This window comes from Chaetodon auriga, chromosome 3 (assembly GCF_051107435.1).
Source record: "Chaetodon auriga isolate fChaAug3 chromosome 3, fChaAug3.hap1, whole genome shotgun sequence".
Lineage (NCBI taxonomy): Eukaryota > Metazoa > Chordata > Actinopteri > Chaetodontiformes > Chaetodontidae > Chaetodon > Chaetodon auriga.
This window is the reverse complement of record NC_135076.1, coordinates 22,236,102-22,255,543: the sequence shown is the minus strand read 5'-3', so window position 1 is coordinate 22,255,543 and position 19,442 is coordinate 22,236,102. Positions and strand designations below refer to the sequence as shown.

The 19,442-nt window shown below is 42.0% G+C and overlaps 1 protein-coding gene across 18 annotated transcripts in view; it reads right to left on the bottom strand.

The window, feature by feature from the left end:
- celf5a (cugbp, Elav-like family member 5a) overlaps positions 1-19,442 on the bottom strand; it is a 182,243-nt gene that overhangs the window by 152,337 nt on the left and 10,464 nt on the right. For all 18 annotated transcript variants that reach the window (XM_076726171.1, XM_076726160.1, XM_076726163.1 and 15 more), the window contains exon 2: positions 13,932-14,014. In XM_076726171.1, coding sequence (XP_076582286.1) covers positions 13,932-14,014 — 83 coding nt within the window. The remainder of the gene's footprint in view (positions 1-13,931; positions 14,015-19,442) is intronic.

The following is a 19,442-nucleotide window of genomic DNA, read 5'->3' as shown; positions in this document are numbered from 1 at the left end:
AGCCCTCTGTGTCTCTCTGTATCGACCACGCTCCTCTGCAGCCCTAGAGGCTTCCTATTAGAAAGGATTTGTCTTACAAGCTCTGTGTGCTGCCACTCTGAAAAAAAAAATTAAAAAACATGTTTCTAGGTGTGTTGTTCAGCAGAACTCCCTTTGCTTCTGCAGGTGCTTTTTGGCTCTAGCTGTGTAACAGCTATCTTATTCACTAATTTCAAAGCCTCTCTTGCTCATCTGTCAGCACACACTACACCATAGAGCCATATCTGACGTGGCAAGATATCACTGCGTCTGACCGACCGACCCACATCAAGCTATCAAACACACACTTTGGCGTCATAGCTCCATTCACACGGAACCCTGGCAATATGTCATTGTTCTCATTTACTGCAAGAGGGAATAGCTCTTTCTGCCTATTTGGTTTGCAGCAAAAATAAATAAATAAAAAATAAACCTGGATTTACAGCTCAGTGTTGCTGTGTTTTGATAGGGTAGGGCTGAGGTGGGCCTACGTTTTTTGATATTTGCAATTTCTTATTTTCTTTTAGCTGCGCTCCATGCTGATCCTTAGATAACTTGCCATCTCTTCTGCTTTTATTACTGTATGTCCCATTTCTGTAAGCTATAGCCAGACCACTATCACGCATCTTCAATAAGGGGGGCTGGCTTGCAAAAGATAACAGTGATGGCAGAGTAAAAAACTGCGAGAGAGAAAGTGTGAGAAAAAGAGTGAAAGAAAAAGAAAAGGTTTTTGTTTTCACTTCTTTGCCACAACCTGAAATATACTCAGGCAGTGTAACTATAGCTGGCCAGCCTATACCCACAGGGCTCTCACTATGAACGGACACTATAATAAATCTGACATTATCAGATCCCGGTCATTCAGCAGACACAGCCTAAGTGCTTTTAGATGTGTCAGAGGACATGACAGACATTCACTGCCCTACTGATGACTTCCTATTCATCCTCTGTAAAGTAAGTTAACAGTTCCCTATAGAGCTTTAATAATAGTTTTGTTTATATACAGCATTTATCACCAGTATAGTGTGTGCTTGCAAGGCCTAACAAACACACTGAATGCATTTTCTACATCATGAAACATTCTGATACAGTCATTGTTTTCTTCATTTTCTCTTTTTTTGGCGCACTAATGAGAAGTTACCAACACTTATCACCCTCCACAGCCACAGAGATATGTATGTATCATGTTTGTGATACAAACAGTACAGAGACTGGCTGTCAAACTTTTGCGTTACAGAGCCATTAGTGGTCAAAAGCTCCAAAATATTTTTAAGACTGTCAGCTGGTAGGATGAAGAAAGACTAGGAAGGAGAAATTGGGGAGAAAGAAGTAGTTTGAACAGGAGAGATGGAAGAGATGATGAAGAAGTGGGTTGGACAACATGCTCTGCCCTTTCCTAATCTTGAAAGAGGGGTACTGGAGAGTAGTCTTTCAGGAATATATTAATAACACTGCAGTAAAAGCACACCCATGAGGCGAGTGGGTACAAGCAGAACCCATCAAATTAATCTGAGATAAATTTGCAAGTCATCATCATAATTTAAAATGTTTTAGAGACTGAATAAAAGATCAAAGAATAAAAGAAACTAGTCTGATGACAAAGATGTACGATGAGAGGCAGGAAAAAGAGAAAGTGAGGAAAAACGGGGAGAGAGTTTGCATATAGTAGACATATTTTGATGGACAAAGAAGAGGCCTCATAAGACCAGATAGGCAGACAAAAACACAGAAGCTGGCAGATGGGAAAATGGGCAGGAAAGCAACCGGCCAAACTATATGCCGCGTGTCATACAGATTGATAGATTCATAAATAATGAATCAAGAAAAACAGGTAAAATAAACTCTGTAAATAAATGTGCTGTCTCGTCCTCTGCCCCAGCACCTAATGGATTGTGCCTGTGCACATCATTGCTTCAGTTGTATTATGCATGTGTGTTTCTGTGCATGTACACTCATTTAAGCTGTATGGCGGCCCGCGCCACCATAGTAATCATTTCCCTGAGCCCCATTACTGATGCTCTGTGATGATGATGATGAGAAACAGCTTTATCCTACCTCGCAGAAGCACTCACAGACACATGTGCATCCTTATGTTTATCTGTAAGTGAGCATATTCCATGCACTCATATTCGTGCACCATCTTCTATGTATAATCATTAAAATATACAGCCAGATTTAGAAAGACACTTTATATACTGAATGCCATAAAGCAACAGCAGGAGTATTGCATTCTTAGGTAATTTGAGCAAGCCCTGCACTCTCCTATTAAAACAATCTAAATCAGAAAATGAATAGCATTTTTTCATTTTTATAACATATTTTCCTTTTTTCCAGTTCTGTATTTTCTTCGTGCATAGAAAAGAAATGGCATAAAAAGCGTTCCCGTTTTCTCGTGATTCATAATTATCAGTGGGTGGATATCAATCTGCTGTGGATTAAGGTACGACCCATCTGTGCTGCACTGCGAAGGCAGAAAAAAAACAGAAACAAGTTTAAAACTATACTTTTTTTGTCTAAATCCAAATCAATCAACATTTTATCACAGACTACTTTTGGTCAGCAGCCAGTGAAGCTGATTGAGATACACTGAAAGAACTGTAACAAGAAAAAATTGCTTAACTAATGCAGTCATCTCATAAACGGCTTTTGCCAATGGATGAGCTACACACTCCCGTCAATAAAATATGGCACATTTATACAGCTCCCTCTGTATACAGATTTGAAAAGAAAATTGTCACTCAAAACCACTTAGAATAATTCAGGGAAATATAGGATAGGGGAAGCTTTTGTAGCAGTGCTGATATGACAGGCAGCTGGCAAACATATTATTTAAATCTTAAATTTACATAAACTGTATAAGGAAACATTAATTCCATCAAATCTAAAGCTAGATGAACAGGACTGTGGGGGTATTTAGAAGATTCTTCTTGTCAGCACTGTACTGTATGTGCAAAAACTTGGATGCTGTTACATTTTTGCAGATGGCCTCTAATCATTATACCTGCAAACTGGCCATAATCTGGAAAAGATCGATAAAATGGATTCACTGCCAATGGGCATCATTGGAAAATGTGCACAGATACACACATACACATACCTGCAAAAAGATACCATGCATTACATAACACTGTATCTTATATAGCTTATGCTGTTAATGCATGCTCAGACAGATATTTTATCATTATACACACAAGCAATATAATTAAACATACCAGCAATATAATGGCATAAAGTATATATACCTGTTACACTATGATATATATAGTATTACAAGACAGCTACCCAAGTTACTGCAGATATTTGGTGAGTAAATAAATTTAATACAAAAGGACAAAATAACAGAGGCACAGGAATGAGCTGCACTGCTTTGGGTCAGTGTTTCTCAAGAGAATTGCTAGGAGAGGTTTTATGGGGCCCCGTCAATATCATACTGTATATTAATATATTGACAAAACAGAGCAAACAATGGACTCAGATTCCACATGAAAAACACGGATTATCCAGGGGATGTGCAGGGATCGAAGCTTCATAATTGCTTTGGTTCTTGAGTCTTCTGTTCATTTTGATCCTCCTGCCTGCTTTTCTTTTTTTCCTTTTTTTTTTTTTTTCTTTCAACCAGTCCATATATTGTAATGTGAAAATCTGAGAGGCAGTGGATATTCAGTGAGTGAGCTCCATGCTGTCAACCTAATGATTGCCTCTGCGGCACCTTTGGACTTCATCATGGGATTCAACAAAAGACGGACCACAGCTGTGCGGCTTTTCCTCCTGTTTCATATACCACAGGTTAAAACTACCAGTCCAGGTCAGGTAGTGAGGCCCTCCATCAGTACCTCCCACTCTCCATTTCCCTCTCTCCATTACACTCTATCTCACTCCCTCTATCTCATTTCTTAGTCTTCACAACTCAGTGATTCAAATATCTTTCCTCTTACTTCCCATTCTGTTTCACAGTCTCCCTGTCTTCTTTTTGGACCATCTGTACACCTTCTCCTCTCTCGGTCTCTAATCTACATATCTTCATCTTTTTCTCCCTCTTTTTCATTTTCACTTTTCTACCTCCAAGATGACTTCACAGAGCCACCTCCTGTCTAAGAAACTGCAGAAAGCATATTAAAGGATGCACTATGGCTAACCCTGCAGAGCAGTGTGACTTTAAATTGCATCCTCCAAAACGTGCAACACTTATGTCTGTGTGCCACAGCTCAGCGTGACTCTAAATGGCATCCTTAAAAACGTGCCACACGTATGTGACTCCTGTCAACCCCACTAGGGCCATGCAGCCTCTGTGCACTGCACACCCACTTTCTCACACGCATAGTCACTCACACAAGCACATATACACACATTAATGCAAAGCTCAACACAGTGCCAACAAACTCTGCAAACATCACCACAAACCAGTGACGTGTGTGTCCCTACAAGCCCTTCACGGGTATCGGATACAGCCCTGCTATGGTTTTGGGGCTGTGGTGTGAGTGTAGGGTAGAGGGGAATTTAGTGTTTCACCTAAATGTGAGCTTACTGCCTGGAAGACATCCAGTATACTGTTTTACTCTGAATTATTAAAAGCTGCCTCTTATTGCAGCTGGGACTGAAATAGTTTAGAGGCCACAGACTATAGCTGTTGGCACATGACTAGATAATTCATATTCTCAGCTATTCTGCAACCATTCAGTTTATTGTTATTTTTTTATATGAAATGCTTTAAGCCTGCCATGATGGACAAACCATACTGTAAGCACTTAAATGAAGTGTCAGGTAAAATCTAAGTTTGATAAAAATGAAAAACAAGAACTACTACAAACATACATGCAGAATCCTACAGGGAGGAAATGTTGAACGTGTCGACATGCCTGATCTTGCTGGTGCTAGCTCAGCTATATCCAGTGTCCTGGTATTCTGCAGGGCAGACGACAGAAGCCTTCACCGCGAGCGATCACCCTGACACTGGCTCCCTGAGCGAGCTCTACTGACAGCCCTCCTCTGCAATGCAAATACCCACTTCCACATGAGCAGGCCCATCACTAGCACTCCCCATACACTTGTATTCCGTGTCATTACCCCCAGGGAACCTCACACACACTGTCCCCATGCCGCACGCTGCTACCCTTATCTGGGATGAGAAGGGGGCCGGGGCTTAAAACAAATCGGTTAGGCTGGCTCATGCATTGGTAGCCATGAAGGAGGGCTGCCACGGGCTGTTTCCACTCATGCCTCCTGTCAGTCACACTCCTCTCCTTGCCCTCCAGCCATGTGTACTGTATTTCATTAGTCCTGATTTTTGCTGACAAATGCTTGCTGTCGTGCTGTGCAGCCCCCTTACCCTCTCTATGGACACTACACCAAAGCACGGCTCGATCTGCCTTACAAATGAGTTTCCCCTGGTTCCACCACACAAGTGTGCCATTTCAATCGAGCACAGATATAGCACATGCTGTGTGTCTATGGAAAGAGCACAGACATGCATACACACTTGCACGGAAGAGGGAATGGCTGTTTTAACTCTAAAGGTATGACTTCAAGCTGTCAACATGACCCTGTGCCTCCCCCTCCCCTCCCTCCTCTTTTCTCAATATTTCAACTATTCTGTCACTTCATCCCCCTCTAATCTCTCACACACGCTTTACTCATCCCTCTCTCTCTCCCACGGGCACAAGGTCCAGCCAGTGAGATGTCAGCTCCGATTAGCCACATTGGGTGATGTGTTTTAAGTGTGTCCTTCATTACTGAGTAAAGTGACATGTTCTCAGCTACATTTGCCTGTGCCCAGCGGTGGAACAAGTACTCAGATCTTTTACTTCAGTAAAAATACGAATACCAAAGTGTAGAAATACTCTACTTAACAAAAGTAAAAGTTCTACATTCAAAACTTTACTCAACTAAAAGGACAAAAGTATTATTACCATTAAAATACACTTAAAGTACCAAAAGAGTTCATTATGCAGAATGGCCCGTTTCAGAATATTATATACTGCTGAGTAGTTTAATCTATAATAATATATCATACTGTATTTCTTGATAATATTTTGCAATAATATAATATAATATAATATAATATAATATAATATAATATAATATAATGGTCTGAATCTATAAAGTAAAAAATACAATATTTCCCTCTAAGATGCAGTAAAGTAGAAGTACAAGGTAACATAAAATGCAAATACTCAAAAAGAAGTAACTCAAAATTGTACTTAAGTACAGTACTTGAGTAAATGTACTTAAATGTGGTAAAATGTTTTCTTGTCTATTTGGATATTCAGTTTTTCTTTTCTCCTCTCTGTTTCAACATGCACACAAGGACACACTCTCAACCGAACACATACACACACCTCTATTCAGGGCCATAGTTTATCATCCATGTGTGCACCCCTCCGCTCACTCCCACTCTCTCTTTGTGTCTGCGGGCAGTGACACACCTGTACAAGCCTGTACAGGGACCCACAGATGGATTGTCAGTCAGTATCTGGGCCTCGCCTCTTGCATGGGTCTGCACAGCCATCCGGCTGCCCGCCGGCCTGGAATTAAACCAGACTCATCTGGTTCAGCCCCACTGGTACAGGTGATGCTTCACAGTGCCAATCTGAACTGCACAGCATTGAAATGAGCCAGACCAGCACACGATAGTCTGGTATACAGGCAGCAGCATTAAAAGTCAAAAACAAACCTTCATCCCTGCCGCCCCCCAACACACACACAGTTTCCCCATTACACACAAAACCCAGCTCTATAACCCAGATCACAGCCATGTCACATGATTGAATCTCACAGACAGGCGGGCGAGCAGTCTCCAGCCACAACCAGAAATAGGTTAAACAGACTAAAAATACCAAAAACATTAATAATTCAGCTTTTTTGCTAACCTGTACTGTTCTAAAAAAAAAAATAGCACACTTGTCACTGTGAAGTGGTTTAATGTGGAGGGTGTGCAGTGGATTATTTTGGTATTTCAAGCAACGTCTCCCCCCAAGAGCAGGTTAGCAAGATGTAACCTGAGCAGTGGGAGGGGGAGCAGCATCGTAATGTCATCGACGCTCGTGTCACAGATGGGGTCAAAGTACGGTCGTCTGTGACTCAAAGCTAGTTCTTGCACTTTTGCAATTTTGATAGGTGATTTGCTAAACATATGATGACAATGGTTATTTTATACTGTAATGTTTAGCTGTAATAAACTAACGTGAAATAAATTAAAATAAAAAACGCATTTCTCTACCAATATACCTCATTTACTGTTTTGCATTATTTTCACACAAATAATTCTTTAAATGCAACAGAAATTTGACAGTTAGTTTTACAGCAGTACTCTTTAGAGTGGGACACTCGCATATTAGTATATACACTGTAACAAATGAAATGAAATTTTATGATGAAACACATTTTGAGTGTTTCCGTGGGTGTTGTTTATTCTCGAAAGGCAGGTGCAGAGTGCAGATCCTGTTCTTTTTTCCAAATACCCTTGGAAGCCAATTCCCTGGGGAGAAGAAGGTTTCTCTAAATATGTGGCTAATCTACCACACAGAAAAACGAGCCGAACAAAGGAGAGGTGTGTGTGTGTGTGTGTGTGTGTGTGTGTGTGTGCGCGCGTGTGAGTGTGTTAAAGGGGTACCAGAGGAGCAACAGCAAGACAGAGAGAGACAGAGGGTGGAAAATAAGCAACATTGTGATGGCTCCAACAGTTACCCTATGTGTTTTAGTGTATTTCCAGCCCTTCTGCTTCAGGAATGTGTAGATCTGTGCGTGTGTGTGTGACTGTGAGCATTAAGTGCATGTTCCACGGGTGTAGGGATTCAGTTCCCTTAGGAGCACTCTGGTACAGAAGCTCTTTACTGTGCGTACATTACACCAATATGCAATTACAGCAGTTACACACAAATACACTCACACACACACACACACACACACACACACACACACACACACACAAAAAAGTTTTGTTGTGTTTACATATTGTAACTTGCACTGTCGTAATATTGCCATGTGCCGGTGTACCACAGTGCAACGTATAATAAGTATGCATCACAGTAACAAAACAGAAGTCTACTCACACATGCACTGACCCCAGACTTTTTATAACACCACCAGTTCATTGTATTCATCAGTGTGATCAGAAGTTAAGAGACGGGCCAGGTCACAGGCATAAAACCATTAGAGTACCAGTGTCTAAAGCGGTCTTTATTCTCTGAACTGATCTCAATTTATCAACAAAGGTTATAAAAGCAGAGGTCAGAGGCAGACCCCTGTAGCCTCTGAGATCTGCTGCACCCACCCAGCTTATTGTAGCGCTGAGATCAGCTGTAGAAAATTCTCAAAACCAATGGTGTTCAAATGTTGACAGACATCTTACAGATGTGTTTGTTAGAAGAAGCACAGAGGCGTTACAAGAGTGAAACCCAAATAATAATTCAGCAAGTTCACAAATTACAGATATAAAACAAGGAAAAACATCGTATAGGCTGGACAGTAAAGATGCAACGGTATTTTATCTTAAACTCGAACGTTAAATTCGCAACACATAAAGCAGAGAAAGCAGAGAAAGATATTTTGAAGACCTTGACCATGCCTGTTTCAACTTTCCCTCCACTATGATCTTCCTCCTGAGCGGGCACGCACACACGCACACACGCACACACACACACACACACACACACACACACACACACACACACACACACACAGAGTTACCCAAAGGCTAAATTCTAACGAGTCCCCTCTCCCTGACTACAAGGCCTCCAATCCTGCCAGCACCGATTGGCTTCACGCTGACCACTCTGCTCCACTCCCGCCCCCACCCCTGCCCACTCAACACAGGCACATACAGTACACGCACAGTCATACAATACACTACACTCATACTCCGCCAACCTTCACAGAGTGTAGCATTGAATTATTCAGCCTTTGCGGCAGCTAGGCGGGCACAGCTTTGCTGTAGTTGATAAACAGGTGGATAGCAGGCACGCAAAAGTATGGTTGTACATTTTCCATTTGTGTCTGTGTGTCTGTGTGACTGTGTGTGTGTGTGTGTGTGTGTGTGTGTGTGTGTGCGCACAAAGCCAGACGGAAGGCTAGGCGGTTTTCAGCATGTCGAGGAACGGCTCCATCACACGGCAGCAGCCTCATTTCCACAGCACAAGGTCGGCCACTCTCCTCAACACAGCCCTGCTCTGCTCCTAGCTTCCCATACATCCTATTATGGCTAAGCTGAGCACTGGCACACACAAACAGTAACACACACAAATATACGTGAATTCCTGTATGCACATGAGCACAAATACACAAGGACCCACGCGCACTCACACAGCAGACTAACGGTGCAGGTATGTGTGCAGCAAAGGGCACGATGCAAGAGTGAGAGAGCGGGAGAGACAGAAATGGAGACAGAGGGAGACAGAGGCAATTGAGAGGGAGGGGATCTACTTAGAGTGTTGACATTGCAAGAGCCCACATGTGTGTGCCGGAGCATAATCTTCTCCCTGCTCTCATTGGGTTTTTAATGCGGGTGCTATTTCCATAAACCTGCCTCCTGAATCACTGCCAGCCTCTTACACTCCCCCCAGGTCGAGCTGTACTAATACTAGGAGTAAATGCATGCAGCAAACACATTTCCACCGTTGCCTCTCCAAGACAATCACTGTTGTACACAATGCTAGCATGACAACGAGGGGAGGGTGGCATGTTTTTCTGTGCTACAGCAAATGGACCTGCTGCAGTGACTGAGATTATTTCTTGGATCCGCTGGATTTGAGGAGCGGCAGTGAGAGGACAGACTTGGAGGGGGGGGTGAGGGAGGGGGACAGTGTGAAGGATGCAGGATTTTGTCATGATGCTGAAGCTGGGTGCAGTAAATCTCCTGCAGACTTACATAGAGAGCTGTGACACTCCAACTGCTGTAGAAACTGCCACTGGGCCTTAACTGGCAGTCTGTTTCTGTTGCATGTTTTTTAAGAACAAATTATGTCATAAAGGGTCATCAGGGTACAGGCCATGAGGCGATGCTTTGGTTTTATTTGGTGAGAGAAAAAGACTGATTCTTGGGTTTTTAAGTTAACATACGCAAGCATATTCACATAGAGAAAAGCACTCATATGGTTATGTAATATAAAAAGTAGTACATCTCCATCAGCAGAAAACAAGCAGAAAACAGCACACAAATAATATATTCAAGCCTCACTGTCGTGGGCGGTGTGTGATCACGGCAAGCTGCCATGTGCACATGTTTTTCTTCCCACCTTTATACACTGCTATCTATGTATGTATTGCAGCCAGCCCTCCGTATCTACATAGGGCTGGCTGTAATGCAAAGCCAGCTTACCACACACGGGCAAACACACACAGCTAATAGAGCCAAGCAACACACACCTGGTAAACTGTCAGAGCTTCTCTTATTCAGTGGCCAAACTTATGTCAGGCACTCGTGTCCCCAAGGTTCCCATCACACTTCACCACAGGAATCTATATTCCAGTCCAGTACACCTCCATTAGGCCATACTGTTCCCTTCAGCAGCTAATGTGTAACAAGGGGACATGGATAATAACATCCAAGAACACAAGCACTTCTTTCTGATAATAAGAGGACACTGGGTTGTGTGTGTTTGTGTGTGTGGCTGGCACCTCCATGCTAGCATCTGAGTGTGTGCATACACACAGCATGTAGAACAATCATTTGATACTTAAAGTATCTTGAGGATTATAACTTCACAAATTACAATCCTTATACTCCTTACCTTATCAAACCACATTTTTGATGCAATTTAGAGCAAACATTTTTTCAACAAAATGCATCACATGCATTGGCATTCTGTAATCGCCTCTCTATATTGTAGTTTTCATTGTTTTTCAGGGATCCACCTTTCGTGCAGAGGATTTAAAGTACATACGCACGCAGAGTGGATCAAAGAAGACCATCCATGAATATACTATGATGGATGTGGAAGACTAAAGCAACAGCGTTCAATCATGATTTCAGTAGTACCACATGGGATGACACTGCTGACTGTGTTCTTCAGAATAAAGATTAAAACATGAATCCTCTCAGCTTATGTTTTCAGTTTATTTGGGGGCACAGTAAACAGACACGAGTTGCTGGTCTTCTTTATATCTCTGACAAGAGCAGCTACTCAAGGCGTGTTTGCTGCCCTAGCAGTCCATACAAGTGTAATTTCAAACTGAACTCTGAAATCTTAAGGGTTATAACTTGTATTTAAATTATTTTCTCTTGCCCTTTTTAACGAGAAAGGCAAGAAATTCAGTGCTTTACCCAAGGACATTACAGCAGACACAGGGTGTGAACCCAGGCCCTGGGGCTGATGACTTTCCCAAAAATTTCTAACACTCCATCTCATGAAATTCAAGTGTGTGCATGCTGGTGTCCATGTGTATGCTGGCATGTTTGTATGCGGGTGGGCTTGTTTGTGCTCGGTGTTCAGCAAAGGGCCCTGCATGAGATTCAGAATAGCTTGTTAGGTGGTACAATTTTCATACACGGTTTTACTCATTTGCAAAAAGTAGTGTCCAGCAGGATTTTGGTGGTTTGAAATGAATACAGATTCAAACATTTAAATTAACAGATATGGATGAGCAACCACACCGGTCAAAGCCCCCTGCAAGAGAGCAGCAATGCAGGGGTTAATGACAAACCACAGACGTTAATAACTCATAACTCATCTCTGGAGAATTCCTAGTTTACATTAATTACACCATAGCCCCTGGCAAACTGCATATCAAGCAGGATTTTGCAAACAAACAACTGGCATATCTACTTAGCATCAAGCAGTGAAGCAACAGGGGTCATATCGCAAAAGATTTAGGAGCAGGGAGGCTCAAGAGGGAAGGACAGGAGAAGCAATGGGAGGCAGTCAAATGCACAAACGCACATTTATACACACATATACAGATACACACACAATGCAATGCGGCATAGTAGTTATTAGAAAAAGTCCTGTATAGCATTTTCCTTTGTTAAATTCTCTTTCTTTAAACCAAGCATTTTTGTGACTAAGTCTCTCAGTGCTTCACCAGCATGTGAACAGGGTCTATAGGATGTTTAGGGACACTGGGATGCTACTGTAATTGTGTATAGTTAGTGTTGTACCTGTTTCTGCAATGTGTGGCAGCAGTTAAAGCACACATTGTGTTTCCTTGGACCGCTGGTGTTTGTGTGTGAGTGAAGTTGCAGGGAACAGCAGTGCAGCCTCGTCTGTGAGGCCTGACACCCATCAATGTCTACCCGTTAGATTTCTATGACACGCTCTGTCTCAGGAAGAGCAGCAGAAGAGGAGCAATGGGAGAGAAGGGAGACAGGAGGAAGTGGGATGGACAGAACTGAGTGGGGTAAAGGGGAAGTCTGCAGGAGGGCTAAAGCAGGACTGAAAGGTACACGAAAAGGGTTTTATTTCTCACGAGTGATATGGTGCAACTTTCAAAGTTACCGAATGTGTGTGTGTGCATGTGCACGCTCAAAAGGAAAAGATTTCAGAACTCGTGTGTAACAAATGCAACATGCAAGGCTGTGTTTGCTAATTCTCTGCATACTCCATGTGTCATGGCTGTACAGTAATTAACTGTTATTTTTTTCTGTTAACATTAAGTGATGCTGTTTATAGTAATGTTGTTTACAGCATTCCATTCGGATGATTGTTAAGCCGTTCAGAGCACAGATGGTTTGGAGATCTGCTCTTCTCTCAGAACACACAATGAAAAGGAGGGAGGGAGCAGGCAAGAGCATCCGACTAGTTAGGGTATATGTCTGTGCCCTCGTGCCCCCTCATAATGCTAATGGTATGTCAACCCTACCCTGAGGCCAGCAAAGGGGAGACGCTATTAATGACTGTGAGGCGTGAGAGAGAATCTTACTGGAAAGTCAGACCACTGACAAAAACAGTATAAAAAAAAAAAAAAAAAAAAAACCTGAGAATCCATCTTTTTAACACATTGATGAACACAGTTATAACCTCTCATGAATGCAACCTCTGGCATTATGTGAAAGCACTTTTTTTCCCTTCTCTGTCTTCCATCTTATTATTCAAATGCAGAGGAAAAAAGGGGAGAATAACGGCCTCCAGCCTTGTGCTTGGCTAATTTGCAGGATAAACGAAACAACTTGTTTTTCAAAAAAGCCACTGGAAAAATGTCCAAAGTTTGTGGTAGTCGTATTTGCATGTTTAACTGAAACATGTGCCTTTTGGCTGGGTTTCTCAGGCTCTTTGTCTTCTACCAGAGGGGGTGCTGGGGGTGAGGGGAGGAGAGTGGTGAGCGGATCTTTACTGATGTTCCTCTCTGGTGCAGGCTTGATCTGAACATGTTAAGCCATGCTGCCTCTGTGGGGAGCCATTTCTACCCACCCCTCCATCCTTCTGTCTCTTCCTGATATTCTTTTCACAGGCATAAGGATCTCACAGATACAGGAAATCACATTTGTGTGAGAACATCTCACACAAATGTATAAACACAAAAACGATGACAGAAATATAATCTCAAACACCACGATGAGCACAAATTAACATGTAACATAAGGATTTTCTTTTCATCGAAAGAATTATTTCAGTATCATTAATCTAAGCCATGTTTGACATTTTTTCTGATGATAGCACCTTTGTAGAAATGCAGAGCTTTGCCCCCCCAAAAACTGTCATTCTATGCTATTGCTTCAAAAGTGTGAGCCGGAGTGGATCTGATCAATGCTGGCAATATCCCCCGGAGAACATACACATGGAAAAGTTGAAACCAGGCCTTCAAAAGGCAGAGCTATTGATTGAATTGCTTTCCAAAGTGTTTTTCATCTCTGGGACTAGACACGGAGAATGCTGGCTGGTGTGCAGCCGGGTGCAGATGGCACGGCTGACCACCATAGAGAGAAAAGAGACAGACTGCGAAGAGGAGGGGAGAGAGAAAGACAGACAGAGACAGACACTTACCCCTGGCAGTGTTTTCTGTTCATGGAGGGCGTTCTGGGCTTTGATGGCTGACTCTCGGGCGCAGTAGGTGAGGAATGCACAACCTGTAATAGAGGCACATCACATATAAACTTCATTAGAATTAAACATACCTTAACATCAAAATTTTAAAAAGTACAAAACATTTAAAACATTTCCAAGACGCACAACAAGAAAACAATTGGACAATTAGGAAATAAAGATAATGGTCTGTTTCAGTTTAATGAGTTTTTATGTCCAGATATTGAGCAATTAACAAAATGAAAAAGCCAGATCTGTGTAGAGGGTCTCGTGGGTTAGTGAAAAATTCTTGGAATAAACTGACAAGTTAATGAAAACAGGCAACCATGCAACACACCAGGCTACATGTGGACAGTTTTCTATGGTGGCAAGGGGAGAGGAGAAAAAACAAAACACAACAAAAAAGTAGGAGACGAGCAGAGAATCCTTTGGATGAATTGCCAGGCCCGTCCAGCCTCCCTATCTCTAGTGCCATGTCCTGTCAAAAGCTCCTAGCAGCCTGGCCAGCGTCCCCCACCCTGAATGGTTGTGACAGCAACGGAGACAAAAGAAACGGTACTGCAGGAGAGTATTGGGGGGTAGAAAAGGGGAAAAGAAGGGATGAGATCAGTGTAGGGATGAAGGAAGGAGGGAGATACTGACAGAGAAGAAGGGAGGACAGGATGTGGTGTTAAAACTCTCCAGGGTGAATGCCTAAATGCAAGACTTCAAGTGCGCTGCCATGCGTGCACATACACACCTCCTCACAAACACCCACCAAGCACCAATGTTAAGCATGCACATACACAACATCTGTCAAAATCACTGAATACATAAAGAAGAAAAGAGGAGAGAAGAGAGAAAGCAGGAGGACGGGAGATGGAGAGAAACCAGATGGAGTATTGAGGCAATCATTTTCCCCCTGACTGTCTGAATAAATAGATTTGCTTGTGTTCTATTAATGAGGTTCATATGGGTTACCATGCATCATATTTCTGCCACTCTGAAGATGGTTTATTAGCAGCCACTGCATTTTGGATCTCATTTCAACAGCCAAATGTATTCAGTGGGTGGTGGTATATTAAGTGTCTTTACACGGACAATATTCCAATCTGTTTTTCTTGTTGCATATGAGATCGCTTTTAACCATTTAAACATTCACCCACCATTTTTGTCATGTGCCTGTGTATGCGTATCTTTTTTGCCATTTCAGTCTCCCTTGCACTTTGGCTATGTCTCCACGTAACCTTTGCAGGACTGCATAAAAAACAGGGGTTAAAATGCCATGTCAGTCATTGATTCATTGATTGAGCTGTAACCCGTTTTGCACATGTGTGTACATGCTTGCACACCCCCACGTTTATGTAAAGTGAGCATTTGATAACTCCTCTCTGTTCTATTTTGTGAAGCTTGTCCTTTTGTTTAGGACAATCAGTCTGCATCCTGCCATGCTTTTCAGTATGAGAAAGACAGATAGTGATGGAGTCTGTCCAGGGCCGTGACCTTTGAGGTGGCTGACTGTAGCGCTGGTGTCATGGTGCAGCCCTATCCATAGCCTCCCTTGTCCCAGCACCCCTAACCTAATGATTTCCAATGGCCACCAAGCATATCACTGAATCACTCACACTGCTGTCTAATTCCCTTTCTCTCTTCGGGGTCAGCTTGTAAAAAAAAAAAAAAAAAAAAATACCAAGACTGTAGCAATGTCATTGTTGTTTTTGGTTTGTTTGTTTGTTTGTTTCATAAATGGTTAAGGGTAATAGGAGGAATGTCTTCATTTTGGTAGTTGTTTTTCCTCTCTTTCTGTCGTTCTCTCTGGGCTTGCTGTTGTTGGTTTACTTGACAAATGCTGGCCCTATCTCTGAATAAGAAACAAGCATTTTGCATTACAATCACAAACACGATTTATTTGTTAATGTGTAATACATAGGGCACTGAGAATAAATTAATAACAACCACAACACTGGCAAACAAAAGAGAAACATGAAGTCCATTTAAATGTGATTCTGTGCTCTTTAATGTATGGCTTAATAAGAATTTGCAAGCCACGGGCGAAAAAGCTTTAACAACTTCATAACTGGAATCCAAACACGTACAAATTGCCAGTGCTGCACTGCATACCAAGTGCAAAAGTGTGAGGGGGGGAGCATGATGAAATTGTTTGAAACACAACAAAAAGCCACTGTAATCAGAGCCTGCTGACACAGCAATGGGGGAAGCCTTCCCATTGTGAGGAGATGATCCTCTGCATCATCTGATAGAAACCTAAAACAGTCTTATCTCACACATTGATTTCAGCTCCAAAGAGAAGAAATTCTTCCTCTTCTCTTTGCTCCCTATCCCTCCTCTCTCTCCCTCTTCCTTCCATTCCCGACTTATTTTCCTTTGTCAATGCCAACTCTACTGCTCTCGTCTCCTATTTCTTAATGATATATTTTTAAGTGTGTGCAGTGTGTGTACTGGGAAATAGGGCTGAGTCGCTCCATCTCCACTGTGTTGAATTGGCATGTAATTAAAGAGTCTTACATGGAAGAGAGCGAGAGTGAGTGGGCGAGATAGAGAGAGAAGAAGAGGGAGTGAATGTTGGAAGATACTGTATAGCTGTGGAGACAGCAGCCATTTACATTCACTGTGGTCCAGGCTCTCCATCACCAAAACTGTGTATCTGGTGCAGCACCGCAGGATATTCTGCTAATTGTTTTGTCAAGCTAACAGTTCCTGTTGATAACATCTATGTATACTCAAACACATACACATCTGATCCTGGTACTCTCACCACATCTAAGCACCTGTTTCAGGCACACTTATTCAGTTAACAAACTGTGTCCCTATTCCATATTACATACAAAGAATGTGTACTCTTAGTATGCGTACTCTATAAAAGTTAGCATTTTTGTATTTAGTATACAACAAATACTGTGTTGTCCCAATAGGAAATGATATCAGGCTTTTCCCAGTAGTCATCGCTTCACCACTGACAATTCTTACATTTCTCTTAACGTTCCTTTATACAATGTATCGTGGGACAATAACGTCCATAAACAAATACAATCACAAAAAAACTGCTTAAAACTACAATGTAGTATCAAATTGGGACACAGCTTTTGTCTACTAAGCTGTCGAGTGACCAGATATATAAAATATATACCATGGATATAATACATGATATGGTTTAAAGATACGTGTGCGCAGTCACTGTCCTACTACTGTGGTAAGGGGAAACATAAGAAAATCTCCCTTGACCAGGTAACTTTGGCTCGCCATCAACATCAATCAAACTCGCAAAGCTGTCTTCCATAAATTACCCCAAGCCAAACCCTATTCTCCTGTCAGTCATAAATTACCTTACAGGGCTGTGAGGAATATAAGCATAGAATCAATTCTGGAAAATATAAATATATCAATCAATAACCTTTGACATCATTAACTACATGATGTTATCATATACATAGATGTTGGCGACTAGAGAAGGCAAGAAATAAAACGGTTTCCAACTGCTATTCTTTTCTTTGTGAATCAGAACCACCATACTAAAGACATGTCTGACAAAACGCCCATTTGTTGACCAGCTAGTTACTTTACGTTACGGTTAACGGCTAAACACGAACAAATGTCACACACACTTGCAGCAAGAAACCACAACTGTATCAACTCCCCCAACAGTTAGCTAACTGCACTGCTAACTAGCTAACTAGCTAAATACTACAGTATTAGTCCTACGATAATAATTTAGCTTAAGTCACTTTCAGCATTGCCCGCTAATGACGTACTATTAATTTGCTGGTTCATTGTCATGACTCACCAGTTTCAGCAAGCTTTGACACGAAGTATTTTCGCGAAAACGTCCTCCGTCGCACACAGCTAACGTTGTAGCTAGCAATAACGTAGCGTATATCTTTACACATTTGACAAAACTGCAATGGAGACTCCCTGTTTTAATACGTTTTAACGTATTTTAGCAGCGACAAGTTGTCTCTCCACACCGACATCTACCGCCAAACTGGCGCAAACTCGCTATCTTTGGCGTCTCTTGTCACGTGATTGTCTAATTCAAATTCAAATAAGCTTTATTGACATGAACGCTAAAGGTAGCTACTGCTACGGTTATATTGCATATTGTTGGATAATTATGTTTTAGAAACGAAAACAAAATACACTTAACTAAATAACACTGGATTTATGCCATTTTTGTTTATTTCTTACCAACAAGCAAACTGTTAGAGTTTATACAAAGCTCTTATGATTTCCCCAGTGTTTTGCTGTAATTTTATCTCGCTGTCACTAAACTTTTGTCTGCTGTGATGTTGCCATTAAGCACCACATTCATGAAAACAATGGCTGATACATTGTTTTTCCTGAATATGTCATTAAGTTTATTTGTTGCATGAGTTGTCATGAATTATGTAATGGCTCCACTTTGCATCTACTGACCACATCAATGTGGCCCTGAAAAGCTGGTGAAATAATGAAAAAGGGACATGTGATGTGTCTAGATCAACCTCATTTTCTGTTGGCTACTTCCCGTATTTGTGCAGATTTTTCTATGAGTAAAAAAATATTTGATGGCATTTCACACAAAAGTAAATTCCTCAGAAGTCAATAACATTTAGCCTACATAAGCTAGTAGGACCATAAAGACATTAATTTAAAATATTGTCCCTGCAGCTATTGTGACTGACAGCTGCGGTCTGTGCAATCAACTGCAGGAGCCCAGTAAACATCCTACTTTTACACTGGCATTAGCCATAAATTGCGGACTGCAGAATAGTCAAACATGAATGCCAGGCTGGGTTTAAACCACAACCTCTCTTTTCACTCTGTCTTTTATACCCACTTTGCTCCCTTTTATCCATCTCCTTGCCCCAGAGGAGTCAAACTGCCCCAGTGTTATGAAAAAGTGTGAACTTGCTCTCACTGTGGCATTTCCTTGGCCAGAAAGTGTGAAGGTAGCAGAAACCAAGCCAGTCCTGGCACCAGTCTTGCCTGCACCCTCACACATCATTTGCACTCTTTGGAAAATGCTATCATTGTGGGTAGATTAGTTGCTTACTTCATTTACAGCCATGTGGGGCTCCGGGGGAACTGATAGCCTTTCAGAGGGGTCGGAAGAGGGGTCTGAAACACACATCATCAGCACTGATACAATGTGATTATGACCTGAATCATTGCCAGCCGGGGAAGCAGTAGGCGCAGCGGCACAGACTGACCGTGAGGGGGGTAATCAGTCTGGTCTCGGAGAAGCTTTTAACTCATATAATCACTCCCTCACCTTTGAAAAAAAGATCCTCGATCTGTTCACACACTCAAACAATCATGCCAACATTCAGGGAGAAGAAGGGCAGATTGGGGGAGGACAGACAGAGAGGTATAATAAAGAAGAGCTGGAGCATGGAGTTGGCAGGGACTTTCCAAAATGCTCTCACTCATTGTTCTGACAACAATATTTTCTCTGCCCAGGCCTAATGGGCTTGTAATGAGCACTGTAATATAAGC